The sequence below is a fragment of the Emys orbicularis genome, chromosome 18 (genome assembly GCF_028017835.1).
Source record: "Emys orbicularis isolate rEmyOrb1 chromosome 18, rEmyOrb1.hap1, whole genome shotgun sequence".
Lineage (NCBI taxonomy): Eukaryota > Metazoa > Chordata > Testudines > Emydidae > Emys > Emys orbicularis.
This window is the reverse complement of record NC_088700.1, coordinates 23,613,984-23,632,945: the sequence shown is the minus strand read 5'-3', so window position 1 is coordinate 23,632,945 and position 18,962 is coordinate 23,613,984. Positions and strand designations below refer to the sequence as shown.

Here is an 18,962-nt window from a genome sequence, read left to right as displayed (position 1 = left end):
AACGCCACAGCATGTTTGCAAACTACAGTGTTTCCTAGGATTCGTGAACTTCTACCAGTGATTCATCCTAAAGTTCTCAAAGTGGATCGCCCCCTCGCTGACCTGCTCTGGAAAAACACCAGGTTCCTCTGGTCTCCTGAGGCCCAGAAGGCCTTCGAGCAAGTAAAATTTGCATTTACCACTGCTCTGATGTTGGTCCACCCCAACACCATGCAGGCCTTCACCATCAAAGCGAATGCTTCCAACTTGGTGACTTGGAGCAGTGCTTTCCCAAAGGTACGGTCCTCAACAGTTGCCACATCCATGCACCTTTTATTCCAGGAAAGTCACACCTATGGAGAAAAATAGCAACATTTTGGACAAAGAACTCTGGTGGACCAAGTCATCCACCTCCATGGCCTCCTGAAGCACATTGTCTCTGACCACGGTGTGCAATTTACCTCCTGCTGTTGGCAAGAAGCTCTTCAGATTTTGGGCATCTGCTCTTGTCTCTCCTCTGCCTACCATCATCAGACAAGTGGTCAAGTGGAGAAAACCAACCAGATCCTGGAGCAGTATCTTGGATGCTATATAAACCACCTCCTCCAGAATGACTGGTCCTTGTTGCTACCTCAGGCAGAGTTCACATACAGTAATGCAGAACATGCTTCTATGGGGCAAAGCCCTTTTTTTTTTTTTTTTTCAAAACTATGGGTTCCACCCTTGGCTATACCAGCAGCTACCTGCAACTTCCCACAACCCAGCAGCCCTGGACTGGATACAACAGAGACATTAAACCCAAGATGACCTAAAAGTTCACCTGGAGGCAGCTCACCTGACTCATTGAAAAAGGGGGCTAGCGAAGCTCTAATTTGCAAACAGCCCTTCCCACAAAGCTCCTGATGGGGGAGACGTCCAGCCCCACCGACAGGTGGGGACGGACTCATTACACCGGAAAGAGGCACAGGAGCAAGGTGATTCCCTGGCTGTTTGTTACTATGGCCCCTGCCTACTTGCCTTCAGCCTGTTCCTGGCCTCCTGAGCCCAGAGCCCCATCTGTTCCCAGTTCCTGCTCCTACACCCAACCCCGACACTGCCCGGCTTTGACTCCTGATGCCGACTCCAGCTCTGACCCCTGCTCCTGTTCCAGGCGGCCGACTGTAACTATTAGGCATGACTGCCCACATCCTATTTCCCTACAGCATGCCTGAAAGAGAAAACCTTACAGTACATGAAACAAGTGTAAGTCAGATGCATCTGGGTCTTAATTCTTTGCTGCTTCTCCCCTGTGACATACAGAACTGAAGTGTGGCTGTTTATGATCTTGTGGAAGTATTGGGTGTAGGGTGTGTTCATACAATACCGTTGCTTCTGTATATTTGTTTAGTGTATGTGTTTGGGGTGGGCAGGCAAAAGGGGATATTTAGAAAGGGCCCAAATCCCATTAAGGACCCATTTCCCCCCTAGTAATTGGATTTCTGTTCTCAGTGGTTTATAACCAACCCAAGTGCAGTATTGTGGTGACAGGGAAGCAGGTTATGTGAAAATAAACCTGTGCTCCAGAACTTCACTCTTATTTATACAAGGTCTGTGTGGGCCTGTAGACGTCCACAACACAAAGGGATTTTAACAAGGCTAGATGGCTGTTGCACCCACAGCCGTGCTTCACTGCTCACAAAGGATTAGACAAGAAAAAGTTATTTGACCAGCAACCAAGGAAGCTGAACTGCCCCTGAAATTCTTTCTGTGCTATTAGAAGGACATTGGACAAGGCGGTGCCCTCTCCAGAGCAGTGCTCCTGTGCTGGCTAAGCACATGCTGCCCTGGGTACACGGCAGGGTGGATTGTGACATCACTAACAGCTGCTGTCTTAGGGTGGGACTTTCACGAGTGCTCTGAGTTGGCTTGTGTCTGCTCCCACTGACGCCTGCTGACTCTGCAGTGCTGGGAACAGACAAGCCCATGCTGAGCACTGATGAAACCCCCCCTGGGAACATGTAGGGCTTCGCTTTCTATTCTGGTGTCGATTGGGGCTAGCCTGGGTTTGTACGTGAGCTCTGTGTCCCAAGGTGGACCAGTGGGAAACGATTCCTTCTCTTTGTGGCAAATCTGCGTGTAAACCAAGGGTGAGCTCACAGGTTGGCCCCTTGCCATGGTTCAGGGAGCTGCTGCTACTTGCTGCTCTGAGTTACAGGTCAGGGGCGTGCTCGCAGAGCAGCCCTGTGGGCAGCGATCTCCTTCCCAGCTCCTGGACTGAGGTTTAGTGGAGATTGCCATATCCATGATGCATCCAGAGGGGGAATGTCTCTGCTCCGTCGCAGCGTGTGAGGGCCCTGGCGGGTGTCTGGGGCAAGGCAGGGCTGGGCGGGGGATGATTGTACCTGGAGAAGGTGAGGCGGAGGGTGCTGCACATCCTGGCACGCACCACGTGGCCACCTCTCTGTCTGTGCCGGGTGCTGAGTGAGCTGTGCTGTGTTCTCTCGGGCAGGGATGGACTGGACTCTCCGGACCATGGAGCTGGCGTGTGCATTGTCCCCTGAGGTGAAGGTTGCTGTAGTCCCAGCCTTGCCGCGGAAGCAGAAAGGGGCACGTGTGAACAGGCGGAGGAAGATCAGCCATTCCACAGTGAAAGGAAAGGGTAGGTGGCTGCGGGAGGTCCCTGCCCAGCGCAGCAGGGGCTGCCCTGGGTGAGTGTGGCCAGGTGCTGTGTGGCTGGGGAGGAAGGGGAGATCATGGAGCAGCATGAGCCCAGCAGGGTGATGCAGTGCCAGGGGAGCACGCAGCAACCACCAGCTGACAATAGCGCCCGTGCAGCCTGCGAGATCAGGCCTGGCGTCGCAGGGCCAGGCAGCGGATTGGGCAGGCGGAACCCCGGCGTAGCCTCCTCTAGAAGGTGCTGTGAAATCATTCCCTCCCCCAGAGCTGGCTACTGTCCAGGCCGGCGGCTTTGCTCTCCTGTGGGACTCTGCTGGCCCCCAGAGGGACTAGGCACTCCCCAGCAGTGAGAACACTTGTGCCAGGGCACCCCGTGCCGGCTGCACGGAGATGGAGGAAATGAGCCTGTTTTGCCCAGGTGAGGCTGCCCGGGCCCAGTCCCGTGGGTTTGTAACTCCCAGTGGTACAGACACGACAAGGGGTGGGCTGCTCCTCTCCATACCCACGGAGCAGTGACAGCCTGGCTGGGGCAAGCCCCCCGGCAGGGCAGTGCCTCTCTTCCCCATCCGGGGGCGCCTCTTCTAGGGCTGGGAGGGAGTCCCTACTCCAGGCCTGTTCGGCTGTTGCCCGCGAGGATTGCCATATGGGATGGTGTTCCTGAGAGATGGGCACAGAGCAGACTGTCAGCTTTCACCCTCTACCAAGCTGGGCTGGATCCGAGCCAGTGCCAGGGTCACGCTGAGGAGCCCCTTAGCTGGCTGTCCCAGTCCCCGATGAGTCTGTGCCTGCCATGTGGAGTAAGCACAGTGGGAGCCCAGGACTGAACCAAGCATTAATCGATGTGATTAAAGGCTCCCAGATGTGCAGTGGATCAGCCTGACTCAGCTCTGTCTCTCTGGGACACCCTTTCCATGTCTCCTGCAGCAGTGTGTGACCAGTGGCAGATTAGCCAATGGGACCTGTACCCAGGTGCCCTGGACAATTGGGACCCCCTGGAAAAATGGGCACCCCACGCTCCAACCCCCCTCCCTGGAAGGAGCGCCGGGTGGGTGGGCAGACTGGGGCAAGCCCCCATGTCCTGACTCCATTTCCCTGGCAGGAGCTCTGGGGGAGGGAGTGGATGGGGGGGACGGACTGCAGGCAGAAGGGGTGGGGAAGGGCCCCCACTTACTCTGGCCCAGGAGCCCCACAAAACCCTAATCTGCCCCTGTGATGGTAGTACATGCAGAGAAATCTGCTGGGGAATGCCCCCAAAATCAGTGGGGCAGCTGTGGGGCTACCCCAAAGGATAGAGATTGGCCCATGGCTGGCGGAGGAGTTAGTGGTTCAGTCCCCAACTCCCAAAGAGCTACGGTGAAATGATCGGGCTTCTCGTGGGGAGCTCCGTAGCTGATTTACAGGCACTGGGAGTAATTACAGCTCTCGGACCAAATGGCAGAACAGAACCGGCGCTGCTAGGAGAGGGCTCTAGTGAACTGTGTTCCTAGGCACGGCAGGCGGGCAGCAGGGCGGGCAGCTCTGGGGGAGCTTAAGCCAAATTTTCAACCTATGGTGATGTCACCATCTCGAAATTCAGTGCAATGTCCTGGGCAAGGAGAGGCCGGGGCTGCGAGGTGCACATGCCCAGAAGCGATGCAAGGGAGATGGGGGTCAGGCCTCTGAGGGAAGTTGGTTTGATGGTGACTTATCAACATTCCAGAAGTGTCTTGAGGCCCCACTGTGCTAGGTCCCATCCCAAAGAGCTTCCCGCTGACTAGCCAAGACAGCCAGGGGCTGGGACAGGCACAGTGAGCAGAGATGACTTGCCCAAGGTCAGCCAGCCGGCTGTGGCAGAGGCAGGGACAGAATCCAGTGCATTGCCTGATCCACTGGACCATGCTGCCTAGAGACCCAGGTGCCTCTTGTCACCTGACATTGTAAAAATCAAAAGTTTTGTCACCTAAAACTTGAGACAACAAATGTATTTGATTAAACCCAGTTATCAGCGAATCCCACCCCTGTGTACAACCATTGCAGAGCACCCTGGGAAATGTCAGTATTTGCAGACAGGAGTATAACAACTAACATCCTGAGCAGTGGCTCCCCATAAAGAGATGGAAACTTCCCTGCTTCTGCAACAAACCAGTGTTCAGAGACCGGTCGCTGTGACACTTCGGGCCCCTCTGGCCCCTCTTTTGTCTCTGAGGGTCCCCCTTTGATGTCAGCCCTTGTGAGGGGTGAAAGTAACTTAAAGGATTTACCGGTATGCTGGAATACTGAGTGGGGGCGTGGCCTCAACTGGAAGAGGCGGGGCCTCAGCCAGAAGAGGTGTGGCCTTTAAATCAAGATTTAAAGGCCCCGGGGCTCTGGCTGCGGCTGGGAGCCCCAGGGCCTTTAAATCACCCCTGGAGCTACCAGCTTCAGAGGCAGCTGGGAGCCCTGGGGCTAAGGGGTGATTTAAAGGGCCTGCCGCAGCGGCAGGAGCCCCAGGCCCTTTAAAGCACCGCCTGAGCCCGGCTGCTGGAGACTCGGGGTAGTGGCAGCGGGGCTCCGGAGGTGATTTAAAGGGCCCTGGGCTCTGGCCGCTGCAGGGAGCCCCGGGCCCTTTAAAGCGCCAGCCTGGGGAAGCCGGTCCGGTCCGGCACATCATACCTGCCCGTACCGGCTTACTTTCACCTCTGGTCCTTGTGCCTTTCCCTCTCCTGGGGTGGAATGCCATGATTCGCCCACCACACTTAGAATGGGCTCTGGGCGCCAGCTGTCTGAATAGCCACTGCATTTACCCCACATCCAGCTGGGTTCAGGTCCTGTGGCCTTCCATGCGGGGTCTGTGACCTGTGTGGAGCAGCGTGACCTGGCAGCCCTCTGACCCAGAGCAGGGCTTGCTTTGCAGTAGGAACAGAGCATTAGAGAAAATGGATTTTAAAACAACTGCCTCCAGCTGTGTGCCTTGCCTAGAGTCCTGCCATCCCCCACTGGCAACCTAGGCAGGCCTGACTTCGTCAGATGGCCTCAGAGGGGCCCTGCTTCTCAGCCTGGTTCCCCCTCACTGCAGACAGGTCCCTTTGCCTCCTGCCAGAGCTGTCTTGTTCTTTCCATGTTCCCTGGTATCTTCCGTCCTGGTGCAAACCAGGGTTGTGGGTTGGCTGGAGACGAGGCAACATCATGAAAACGAATAGTTCTGGCATTGCCCCTTGAGAGCTCAGCGTTTGCTGAGAGGTGACTTATCTTGAGCCATTCATTCCCTTCCCAGCAGCCCCCTATTAAACTAAATCAGTCTGTCCATACGGTAGCAGCCCAGTCACCAGCCCCACAGACAGCGTTCCTCAGCTCGCCCGGAGCAGCTCCAGATCTGTCAGTTGCCAAAAAATCCTTAGGATTGTTTTGATGTTTAAATGCAGCGGGATCAGTGCGTACTCAATGTGCCCAGTAGAGGGAGCTCTCGAGCTTCTCTGTGCACCATGCTCCTCTGGGCTGGCGTTGGCTCACTGCCCAAGCCGGCTGGGTGTGCTTGTCCTGCCCCGGTCCTGGAGCCCATGGGATCCCAGCCCTCACTAAACAGGGGGGCTGGTGAGAAGAGAATGTTCTAGCTCCTGCCCAGCCATACCCCAGGGGCAGACGATGGGGGTGGGTGCGACAATGCTGCCAGGCAGAAAACGATAGGCAGCAGGCAGCAGCCATGCCCCAGCCTGGGGCTGGTCCGGTTCCCTTGGTGCCAGCCCAGCTTCGCATCTGATACCATGAGTTGCCGCATCAGCCGAGCGTAGTGCTGACCGATTCCGCATTCCTGCAACGCTCGCTTGTTAGTAGGATCCCATGTGCCCAGGGCTCCGACGATCAGTGCGTGAGTTTGGACCTGGTAACCCTCAGCTCTCAAAGTGTCAGCCCGAGGGGTGTATTTCTCCAGCTTTCGAGTTCAGGTGTCACCAGGGGCAGCTCCAGGCACCAGCGCACCAAGCGCGTGCCTGGGGTGGCAAGCCACGAGGGGTGGTCTGCCGGTCGCTGTGAGGGTGGCAGTCAGGCAGCCTTCGGCAGCCTGCCTGCGGGAGGTCCGCCGGTCCCGCGGCTTCGGCGACAATTCGGCGGCGGGGATGCCAATGGCGTGGCACCGGCAGACCTCCCGCAGGCATGCCGCCGAATCCGCGTGACCAGTGGACCACCTGCAGACGCGCCGCCGAAAGCCGCCTGCCTGCCGTGCTTGGGGCGGCAAAAAACATAGAGCCGCCCCTGGGTGACACGGACGGCCGGGGTCCTGTTCTCAAAAGGAACTGTGACATCCACCATGATGATCTTCTTCTGTGCTAAGTATCAGAGGGGTAGCCGTGTTAGTCTGGATCTGTAAAAAGCGACAAAGCAGCATGCGTCTGATGAAGTGGGTATTCACCCATGAAAGCTTATGCTCCAATATTTCTGTTAGTCTATAAGGTGCCACAGGACTCTTTGTCGCTTCTTCTGTGCCTCAGTAGTGATGACGATGTCTGGTCGCAGTTGGCTGTCCGTTCCAGGGATGGCGGAGTTCACGGCCACCTCCCCCACAGGTGGCAGGATGGCTCTGACTAGGCGATCCTTGATGGCATTGTGGTGCAGCTGCCAGGCTCTGGAATGGGGCTTGCAGATGCACAGGACATGGGGTAGGGACTCATTGGCATAGCCACACTTCCTGCATCGCTTGTCCCGATTTCTGTGACAGACATCTCCGTTCAGCAGGACGCAGTTGAGATGGGCCCTGTGGATGAACCTCCAGTTGGCAAATTGGGTGAAGCTGCCCCTGGAAGTGATTGCTGGCGTCCCACTTGGATGTCACCTCGAAGGCCTTGTCCCGGTCCAGCTTCCGTTTCAGGTTTCCCACATACTGGCAGCGGATGGCATCCTTCAGGGTTGTCTCCAGCATGGTTCTAGCTCTTGGAGTGATGATTGTGTGCTCTGTATTCTTCACCTGTGGCACCAGGACTCCCAGCTCCTGGCGTTCCTCGTACCACGTCCAATGGCAGCCAATACACTTCTCCGGTCATCGCGTAGCATTGCAAGCATGAGTCCAAAGCAAAGCCTCTCCCCTCTCTTCCAATTTCACCTTCCAGGGAACCGCTCAGGTAGGTGGCGACATCTTGGTTGGAAGAGGTCCTGGTGATTTGCTTCCTCATGACATCATGCATAGCACTCACTGCGATGTTCCTCACCATGGCATCTGGGCACATCAGAAGGCAGAAGGCGCGAGTGATCATGGCAATGTCGCACAGATCACCCATTCGAGGGACGTTGGTGCCGCCCTGCCTGTGCGAGATGTACACCAAGTTCATTGCTGGCCCTCTGGGGAAGAAACATCCACTTCTTCACTAGCTGCCTGATGGTGTTGTCCATCTTCTTGAGAGGTACCTTCGCCATGGCAGATCCCCTCAGGACAAACGAAATACGGGGGATCAGGAAGGTGTTCAAGGCATTGATCTTCTGCCATGGTGACAGTAGGGAGGAGTCGATCTTCGCCACATCCCATAGGATCTCTGCAATCATATCCTCAGATATCTGCTGGACATGGAAACCGTGGGCGTGCCCAGATGTTGGTATGCTTGCCCGTCCTCAAGGAAGATCATGGGTTCACCCTGGATCTGGAATGGTGTCACCTGGACCAAGTCCCTTCTACTGCCATCAATATGCAGGGATACGCATTTCCTAGCATTGAAGTGGAGTCCCAGTTAGTAGCCTGGCTGGTGACATTGAGCATTTGTTGGAGACTCTCAGGGTTGTCTGTGATGAGGACCAGATCATCTGCGTAGGCCAGGATATTCATTTGGTTGCTGTACAGGTCCAAACAGTCTAGACCACTGGAGATCGCTCGAATGAGTGGTTCCATTGCTAGGTTGAAAATAATGGGGCTGAGGGGACTGCCTTGCTTCACACTGCTATGGATTGGAATTTTTGGAGTCTCTCCTTCCATGGAGTGGATGGTGGTGGTGCAGCCTACTGTGACAAAGTTCCTCCTCTATCTTGGTGGGTCCTGCGCTTATTGGCGGATTTTCTTGCCGCAGAGATTCACCATGTGGGTTGGGGAACAGCCCAGAGACCTTCCCCTCTGGAAGAACCCACAGTCCAGGTCAATTGGGAGGTTTGGGGGGAACCCGGGCCCGCCCTCTACTCCGGGTTCCAGCCCAGGGCCCTGTGGACTGCAGCTGTCTATAGTGCCTCCTGTAACAGCTGCATGACAGCTACAACTCCCTGGGCTACTTCCCCATGGCCTCCTCCAAACACCTTCCTTATTCTCACCACAGGACCTTCCTCCTGGTGTCTGATAACGCTTGTGCTCCTCAGTCCTCCAGCAGCACACCCTCTCACTCTCAGCTCCTTGCGCCTCTTGCTCCCAGCTCCTCACACTCACACCACAAACTGAAGTGAGCTCCTTTTAAAACCCAGGTTTCAGAGTAGCAGCCGTGTTAGTCTGTATCCTCAAAAATAACAGGAGTACTTGTGGCACCTTAGAGACTAACAAATTTATTAGAGCATAAGCTTTCAGAAGTGGGTTGTAGCCCACGAAAGCTTATGCTCTAATAAATTTGTTAGTCTCTAAGGTGCCACAAGTACTCCTGTTATTTTTAAAACCCAGGTGCCTTGATTAGCCTGCATTAATTGATTCTAGCAGCTTCTTCTTAATTGGCTCCAGGTGTCCTAATTAGCCTGCCTGCCTTAACTGGTTCTAGCAGGTTCCTGATTACTCTAGTGCAGCCCCTTCTCTGGACACTCAGGGAACAGAAAACTACTCATCCAGTGACCAGTATATTTGCCCTCTACCAGACTCCTGTACCCCACTGGTCTGGGTCTGTCACACTACATAAAGTTACTGGACCAGTTGTAGAAAGTTTTCAGGCATCCTATACTCTTGGAGCGTGGCAAAAATGTGCTGGTGGGACATGGATCTGAAAGCATGAGGCAGGTCACGCCATGCTATGGCATATTGCCCCAGTGCCCTTCTGGGTGTGTGGATGGCAGTTCGAAGGACAAAGTTGTGTTCGTAACAGCCTCCACACGACATGAAGCCTTTCTGGATGGAGCTCCTCCGTTCACGGACCAGTCTGTGATCCCAGCCGCGAGGCAGCTAGTATAAAATTTGTACATGGTGGAACAGAGAGATCTGGATCTCCAGTTGCTGGAGTCGTCTCTGTTGCCTTTCTTTACCCAAAATAGCCAAAATTGATCACTTTGGCACAGAGTGGATTTCTGCCAGGGTTTATATTTTTATTTTATTTTATTTTATTTTATTTTTGTGCAGGGAATGGGTTCTGCATACTATCAAAACCTTTAAATTGTGCCCCCCCCCCCAACAGTTACTCGTTGCCTCTGCTTTGGCAAGCGGATCCGTTCACTGATCACCTAGGCAGAGTTGTTGTGTCTGTGCAAATAGAACGCTCCTGAGGTCTTTTCCCCAGTTCATCACTAGATGGCAGGGGAGAGCCCATTCAGACGCTGCTTACACACAGGACCTAGCACAATGGGTGCATGAATAACAGCTTGGCTGGAGTGCACAGATCTGCCTGTGACGCCCTGAATCCTCCCGGCCCTCCAGACAGGCTCCACCTGCAGGGCCATTTGCTTCCTGCTCTAGGCCACAGCCTCATAACCCTCTATATATGGCTGAGCCACTAGGGAGAGACAAAGCCTCCCTGTTAGCCTGGCACCAGGCGCAGGACACAAGCGTTTTGACCATCATGTCTTCTAACCCCCGCTCTGGGCAGAGCCAGCGGATGCGGTACAAAGTTGCCGGAGCCCCGTCTACACTGCAGCCTCTCCTGATGCTAGCGTGGGTGGAGTGCTGCCTCTGGTAACAACAGGGAGAACAATCGCCCGTGCAGACACAGCCACCAAGGGAAATGAGAGGAGAAGCTAGGGTTAAAAAGCATCTCTGCCTTTCCCTTCTCCTGGCCTGGCTTATGGCAGGAAGTTGTTCTCAGCTGTCGCAGGTAAAGCGGGGGTCAGTGGTCCTGTCCCTGAGGTCTGAGTTCAGTATCCTGGACGTTGACAGAAGAGGAAACCCCAGCCACGTGCTACCTACCGTAGGTAGGGAGTGAGAAATGCAGCAGCAGCGCTGCCCAAGGGCAGGGGCTGGGCTGGGCTCCAGAGGACTGTGCTTGTTACAATGGACTGTTTTACATTCTAGCCACTCTCTCAACCGGCCAGCTCCCCTCCTCCTCGCCCAGGGCAGAGAATGCAAAGGCCACCCTCAGGACAGCCCTTCTGCCAGCTGCGTAACAGCTGCCAGCAACCAGGGCTGGGCTCCCTTACCACTAACAAACCCCATTGTCTGAGCCCCTCCCGGCAGAGGCGGATTTATCAGGAAACAAACAATGACGGGGGCCCCCCCAAATGCAGGACAAATCTCATCTGACAACCTGCTGGCGGTGCAGCAGGGCTCAGGCAGGCTACCTGCATTCTGTGGCCAGTGGCCCCACGCCGCTCCTGGAAGTGGCCGGCTGCTGGCACGTCTCTGCGTGCCCCTGGCGGGGGGGAGGTGGCTCCACGTGCTGCCCCCACCCTTGGCAGCGCATGGAGACCTGCTGCCCCCCTCCCACCAAGGAGTGCGCAGAGACGTGCCAGCAGCAGTGCAGCAGGGCTAAGGCAGCTCCCTGCCCACGCTGCCTCCATCCTTCCCTGCCGCGTCGCTCCCGGAAGTGGCTGCCGTGTCCCTGCGGCCCCTGGGGGGGGTGTCTCCACACATTGTCCTCGCCCCGAGCACTGACTCCACAGCTCCCATTGGCCAGGAACTGCGGCCAATGGGAGCTGTGGGTGTGGCGCCTGCAGGCAGTGGTGCGCAGAGACCCCCTGCCCCCCGCCTAGGAGCCGCTGCCAGAGGGGGTCTGTTTGCCGGTCGCTTTGGAAGCCGCGCTACCTGAGGTAAGCGCTGCCCCCCTGACCACTCCCGCACCCCAACCCCCTGCCCCAGCCCAGAGCCCGCACCCAAACTCCCTCCCAGAGCCCGACCCCCTCACCCCCTTCCACACTGCACCCCCCTGCCCCAGCCCAGAGCCCACACCCAAACTCCCTCCCAGAGCCTGACCCCTCACCCCCTTCCACACCCCAACCCCTGCCCCAGCCCAGAGCCCGCACCCAAACTTCATCCCAGAGCCCGACCTCCGCACCCCCTTCCACACCCCAACCCCCTGCCCCAGCCCAGAGCCCGCACCCAAACTCCCTCCCAGAGCCCGACCCCCTCACCCCCTTCCACACTGCACCCCCCTGCCCCAGCCCAGAGCCCACACCCAAACTCCCTCCCAGAGCCTGACCCCTCACCCCCTTCCACACCCCAACCCCTGCCCCAGCCCAGAGCCCGCACCCAAACTTCATCCCAGAGCCCGACCTCCGCACCCCCTTCCACACCCCAACCCCCTGCCCCAGCCCAGAGCCCGCACCCCAACTTCCTCCCAGAGCCCACACCCCTCACCCCCTTCCACACCCCAACCCCCTGCCCCAGCCCAGAGCCCGCACCCCAACTTCCTCCCAGAGCCCACACCCCTCACCCCCTTCCACACTGCACCCCCCTGCTCCAGCCCAGAGCCCGCACCCAAACTCCCTCCCAGAGCCCGACCCCTGCACCCCCGCCACACCCCAACCCCCTGCCCCAGCCCAGAGCCCGCACCCCAACTCCCTCCCAGAGCCCGCACCCCTCACCCCCTTCCAAAGCCCAACCTCCTGCCCCAGCCTAGAGCTCGCACCCAAACTTCCTCCCAGAGCCTGACCCCTCACCCCCTTCCACACCCCAACCCCTGCCCCAGCCCAGAGCCCGCACCCAAACTTCATCCCAGAGCCCGACCTCCGCACCCCCTTCCACACCCCAACCCCCTGCCCCAGCCCAGAGCCCGCACCCCAACTTCTTCCCAGAGCCCACACCCCTCACCCCCTTCCACACCCGAACCCCCTGCCCCAGCCCAGAGCCCGCACCCCAACTTCCTCCCAGAGCCCACACCCCTCACCCCCTTCCACACTGCACCCCCCTGCTCCAGCCCAGAGCCCGCACCCAAACTCCCTCCCAGAGCCCGACCCCTGCCACACCCCACTCCGCCACACCCCAACCCCCTGCCCTAGCCCAGAGCCCGCACCCCAACTCCCTCCCAGAGCCCGCACCCCTCACCCCCTTCCAAAGCCCAACCTCCTGCCCCAGCCTAGAGCTCGCACCCAAACTTCCTCCCAGAGCCTGACCCCTCACCCCCTTCCACACCCCAACCCCTGCCCCAGCCTAGAGCCCGCACCCAAACTCCCTCCCAGAGCCCGACCCCCGCACCGTTTTCCACACCCCAACCCCCTGCCCCAATCAAGGTACCTCACTTTTTTTTCATTTACTTCCTATTACTTATAATATAGGAGGAGGATGAAGGAAAAAAAGAATGAAAACGGGGTGGGGGGGAGATCAGAGAGAATGTTTTTTCTTGGCTGGGTCCCAAGGGGGGCTCCCGAAAATGAAGCTGCGCACAGGGTGTCACTAACTCTAAATCCACCACTGCCTCCCAGAATATCTGGGATCAGTAAATACCCACCCTGGTGCCACAAAACAACGAGGAGTCCGGTGGCACCTTAAAGACTAAGGCCTGGTCTACACTACGCGTTTAGGTCGAATTTAGCAGCGTTAAATCGAATTAAGCCTGGACACGTCCACACGACGAAGCCCTTTTTTTTGACTTAAAGGGCCCTTTAAACCGGTTTCTTTACTCCACCTCCAGAGATTTATTTGGGCATAAGCTTTCATGGGTAAAAAACCCACTTCTTCAGATGCATGGAGATGCTTAAATCTGTTAGTCTTTAAGGTGCCACCGGACTCCTCGTTGTTTTTGTGGATACAGACTAACACGGCTACCCCCTGATACTTGGCACCCTCGTGCCCTTAGTCGTCAGTGCTGCCCGGCTTGCAAGCACGATGTCTGTGTGTGAACCCAGGAAATCAGAATGTGTGTGTGTCAGGGTTCCCTCCCCACTCTGAACTCTGGGGTACAGATGTGGGGACCCGCATGAAAGACTCCCTAAGCTTATTTCTACCAGCTTAGGTTAAAACTTCCCCAATACCGTCCTTGTCCTTGGATGGTATTGCTGCCAACACCAAGTAATTTAGACAAAGATTCAGGAAAAGGACAACTTGGAGTTCCTGTTTCCCCAAAATATCCCCCTAAACCCCTTCACCCCCTTTCCTGGGGAGGCTTGAGAATAATATACCAACCAATTGCCTTTAATAAAAGTACAGACCAGACCATTTATTTTTAGGACACTAAAATCAATCAGGTTCTTAAAAGAAGAACTTTATTATAAAGAAAAAAGTAAAAGAAGCACCTCTGTAAAATTAGGATGGAAGGTAATTTTACAGGGTGAATAAAAGATTTAAAACACAGAGGATTCTCCTCTAGGCTCAACTTCAAAGTTACAAAAACAGGAATAAACCTCCCTCTTAGCATAGGGAAAATTCACAAGCTAAAACAAAAGCTAATCTAATGCATTTCCTTGCCTTTACTTACAATTTCTGTAATATTAGGTATCTTTTCAAGAGATGGGTTACCTGCTTGGTCTCTCTCTCTCTCTCCCTGAGGGAACAAAAAAAGAGAGCACAAACAAAACCTCCCCCCCCCCCCGATTTGAAAGTATCATCTTTTCCCATTGGTCCTTCTGGTCAGGTGCCAACTAGGTCAGTTGAACTGATTAACCCCTTACACGTAAAATGATTCTGTACCTCTGTCTGTACCTCTGGCCAGGAGGGATTTTATGTTACTGCAGACATAAAGCTTGTTACTCGTCCCTTTATATTTATGACAGTGTGTATGAGAGTGTCAGTGTATATGTATATATCAAAAGGTCAATGTAAATATGTGTGTGTATCAGAGTGTCTGTGTGTGTGTGTCTATCAGTGTCAGTATGTATATCAGAGTGTGTGTGTATCAGTGTCAGTGTATGTGTAAAAAGCAACAAAGAGTCCTGTGGCACCTTTAAGACTAACAGACGTATTGGAGCATAAGCTTTCCTGGGTGAATACCCACTTCTTCAGATGCATGTGGTGGAAATTTCCAGAGGCAGGTATAAATATGCAGGCAAGAATCAGTCTAGAGATAATGAGGTTAGTTCCATCAGGGAGGATGAGGCCCTCTTCTAGCAGTTGAGGTGTGAACACCAAGGGAGGAGAAACTGCTTTTGTAGTTGGCTAGCCATTCACAGTCTTTGTTTAATCCTGAGCTGATGGTGTCAAATTTGCAAATGAACTGAAGCTCAGCAGTTTCTCTTTAGAGTCTGGTCCTGAAGTTTTTTTGCTGCAGGATGGCTACCTCAACTGCTAGCAGAGGGCCTCATCCTCCCTGATTGAACTAACCTCGTTATCTCTAGACTGATTCTTGCCTGCATATTTATACCTGCCTCTGGAAATTTCCACTACATGCATCCGACGAAGTGGGTATTCACCCACGAAAGCTCATGCTCCAATACGTCTGTTAGTCTATAAGGTGCCACAGGACTCTTTGTCGCTTCTTACAGATCCAGACTAACACGGCTACCCCTCTGATACAGTGTATGTGTATGTATCAAAGGGTCAGTGTGTCAATCTGTGTGCGTATTAGAGTATCTCTGTGTGTAGATCAGAGTGTCAGTGCATGTTCAGAGTGTCATGTTTGTATATATCCGTCAGTGCATATATCAGAGTATGTGTGTGTGTATCAGTGTGTGTGTGTACCAGTGTCAATGTGTATGAAAGTATCTGTGTGTATATATCTATGTGTGTGTGTATTAGTGTGTGTGTATGAGAATTTGTGTCTATATATTAGTGTGTCAGTGTGTGTGTCTATCAGGGTGTCTGTGTGTATGTATATCAGTGGGTCAATGTGTGTATCAGTGTGTGTGTGTGTGTCAGGATTTGTGTGTATATGAGAGTCTGTGTATGTGTATATTAGAGGGTCAGTTTGTGTGTGTAAGTCAGTGTATGTATTAGAGTCTCTCTCTGTGTATATTAGGGGGTCAGTGTGTGTATCTGTGTATCAGTGTCTGTGTATGTATATCAATTGTGAGTGTGTGTATGAGAATTTGTGTATGTGAGTGTGTATCAGTGTCTGTGGGTGTCTGTGTGTGGGGGTGTGTATCAGAGTTTGTGTGTGTATGAAAGTGTCAATTTCTGTGTGTGTATCACTGTGTGTGTATCAGTGTGTGTGTGCGTGTATATCAGAGGGTCAGTGTGTGTATCAGAGTTTGTGTCAGTGTGTGTGTATGTATATCAGAGTGTCTGTGTTTATCAGTGTCTCTCTCTGTGTATCAGTATGTGTGTATCTAAGGGCAGGTCTTCACTACGGGGGGGGTCGATTTAAGATACGCAAATTCAGCTACGCGAATAGCGTAGCTGAATTCGACGTATCAGAGCCGACTTACCCCGCTGTGAGGACGGCGGCAAAATCGACCTCCGCGGCTCCCCGTCGACGGCGCTTACTCCCACTTCCGCTGGTGGAGTAAGAGCGTCGATTCGGGGATCGATTGTCGCGTCCCGACAAGACGCGATAATTAGATCCCCGAGAGATCGATTTCTACCCGCCGATTCAGGCGGGTAGTGTAGACCTAGCCAGAGTGTCTCTCTGTGTGTATCAGAATAGCTGTATGCGTGTATCAGTGTGTGTGTATCAGTGTGTCTGTGTGTCTCTCTGTGTGTATCAGTGTCAGTGTATATTTGTGTGTTTGTGTATGAGTGTCAGTGTGTCTCTGTGTGTATCAGTGTCAGTGTGTGTGTGTCAGTGTCTGTGTATCAGTGTCAATATCTATATGTGTGTTTGTGTGTCTCTGTGTGTATCAGTGTCTGTATGTGTCACCAGTGTCAGTGTGTGTGTGCATCAGTGTCTGTGTGTGTATGTGTGTATCAGTGTCAGTGTGTATCACAGTGTGTGTGTGTGTCAGTGTATCAGTGTCAATATATTTATATGTGTTTGTCTCTGTGTGTATCAGTGTCTGTATGTATCACCAGTGTCAGTGTGTGCGCGCGTCAGTGTCTCTCTGTGTGTATCAGAGTGTGTGTGTATGTGTATCAGTGTATCTCTGTGTGTGTGTGTCAGTCTCTCTCTGTGTATGTGTGTATCAGTGTCTCTCTGTGTTTATGAGAGTGTGTGTGTGTATCAGTGTCATTCTGTGTATCAGTGTCTCTGTGTGTGTATCAGAGTGTGTATGTGTATCGGTTTCTCTCTGTATCAGAGTGTCTCTGTGTGTGTGTGTGTGTGTGTGTATCAGTGTCTCTCTGTGTTTATGAGAGAGTGTGTGTGTGTGTATCAGTGTCTCTCTGTGTATCAGTGTCTCTGTGTGTGTATCAGAGTGTGTATGTGTATCGGTTTCTCTCTGTATCAGAGTGTCTGTGTGTGTGTGTGTGTCAGTGTCTCTCTGTGTGTATGTGTGTATCAGTGTCTGTGTCTGTGTGTCAGTGTCTCTGTGTGTGTATCAGAGTGTGTATGTGTATCAGTTTCTCTCTGTGTGTATCAGAGTGTCTGTGTGTGTGTGTATCAGTGTCTCTCTGTGTTTATGAGAGTGTGTGTGTGTGTGTGTATCAGTGTCTCTCTGTGTATCAGTGTCTCTGTGTGTGTATCAGAGTGTGTATGTGTATCGGTTTCTCTCTGTATCAGAGTGTCTCTGTGTGTGTGTGTGTCAGTGTCTCTCTGTGTTTATGAGAGTGTGTGTGTGTGTGTGTATCAGTGTCTCTCTGTGAATCAGTGTCTCTGTGTGTGTATCAGAGTGTGTATGTGTATCGGTTTCTCTCTGTATCAGAGTGTCTGTGTGTGTGTGTGTGTCAGTGTCTCTCTGTGTGTATGTGTGTATCAGTGTCTGTGTCTGTGTGTCAGTGTCTCTGTGTGTGTATCAGAGTGTGTATGTGTATCAGTTTCTCTCTGTGTGTATCAGAGTGTCTGTGTGTATGTGTATCAGTTTCTCTCTGTGTGTATCAGAGTGTCTGTGTGTATGTGTATCAGTTTCTCTCTGTGTGTATCAGAGTGTGTGTGTGTGTGTGTATCAGTGTCTCTCTGTGTATCAGTGTCTGTGTGTGTGTATCAGAGTGTGTATGTGTATCGGTTTCTCTCTGTATCAGAGTGTCTCTGTGTGTGTGTGTGTGTGTATCAGTTTCTCTCTGTGTGTATCAGAGTGTCTGTGTGTGTGTGTATCAGTGTCTCTCTGTGTTTATGAGAGAGTGTGTGTGTGTGTATCAGTGTCTCTCTGTGTATCAGTGTCTCTGTGTGTGTATCAGAGTGTGTATGTGTATCGGTTTCTCTCTGTATCAGAGTGTCTCTGTGTGTGTGTGTGTGTCAGTGTCTCTCTGTGTGTATGTGTGTATCAGTGTCTGTGTCTGTGTGTCAGTGTCTCTGTGTGTGTATCAGAGTGTGTATGTGTATCAGTTTCTCTCTGTGTGTATCAGAGTGTCTGTGTGTGTGTGTATCAGTGTCTCTCTGTGTTTATGAGAGTGTGTGTGTGTGTGTGTGTGTGTATCAGTGTCTCTCTGTGTATCAGTGTCTCTGTGTGTGTATCAGAGTGTGTATGTGTATCGGTTTCTCTCTGTATCAGAGTGTCTCTGTGTGTGTGTGTGTCAGTGTCTCTCTGTGTTTATGAGAGTGTGTGTGTGTGTGTGTATCAGTGTCTCTCTGTGAATCAGTGTCTCTGTGTGTGTATCAGAGTGTGTATGTGTATCGGTTTCTCTCTGTATCAGAGTGTCTGTGTGTGTGTGTGTCAGTGTCTCTCTGTGTGTATCAGAGTGTGTGTGTGTGTGTGTATCAGTGTCTCTCTGTGTATCAGTGTCTGTGTGTGTGTATCAGAGTGTGTATGTGTATCGGTTTCTCTCTGTATCAGAGTGTCTCTGTGTGTGTGTGTGTGTATCAGTGTCTGTGTCTGTGTGTCAGTGTCTCTGTGTGTGTATCAGAGTGTGTATGTGTATCAGTTTCTCTCTGTGTGTATCAGAGTGTCTGTGTGTATGTGTATCAGTTTCTCTCTGTGTGTATCAGAGTGTGTGTGTGTGTGTGTATCAGTGTCTCTCTGTGTATCAGTGTCTGTGTGTGTGTATCAGAGTGTGTATGTGTATCGGTTTCTCTCTGTATCAGAGTGTCTCTGTGTGTGTGTGTGTGTATCAGTGTCTCTATGTGTTTATGAGAGTGTGTGTGTGTGTGTATCAGTGTCTCTCTGTGTATCAGTGTCTCTGTGTGTGTATCAGAGTGTGTATGTGTATCGGTTTCTCTCTGTATCAGAGTGTCTCTGTGTGTGTGTGTGTGTCAGTGTCTCTCTGTGTGTATGTGTGTATCAGTGTCTGTGTCTGTGTGTCAGTGTCTCTGTGTGTGTGTATCAGAGTGTGTATGTGTATCAGTTTCTCTCTGTGTGTATCAGAGTGTCTGTGTGTGTGT

At 53.1% G+C, this 18,962-nt stretch overlaps 1 protein-coding gene across 1 annotated transcript in view; it reads left to right on the top strand.

Moving 5' to 3' along the window:
- The first annotated feature begins 2,260 nt into the window (after window positions 1-2,260).
- Window positions 2,261-18,962, top strand: part of RGS3 (regulator of G protein signaling 3) — a 191,985-nt gene continuing 175,283 nt past the window's right edge. The window contains exons 1-2 of the mRNA XM_065418588.1: window positions 2,261-2,303; window positions 2,468-2,617. Of these exons, the coding sequence (XP_065274660.1) occupies window positions 2,261-2,303; window positions 2,468-2,617 (193 nt within the window). The remainder of the gene's footprint in view (window positions 2,304-2,467; window positions 2,618-18,962) is intronic.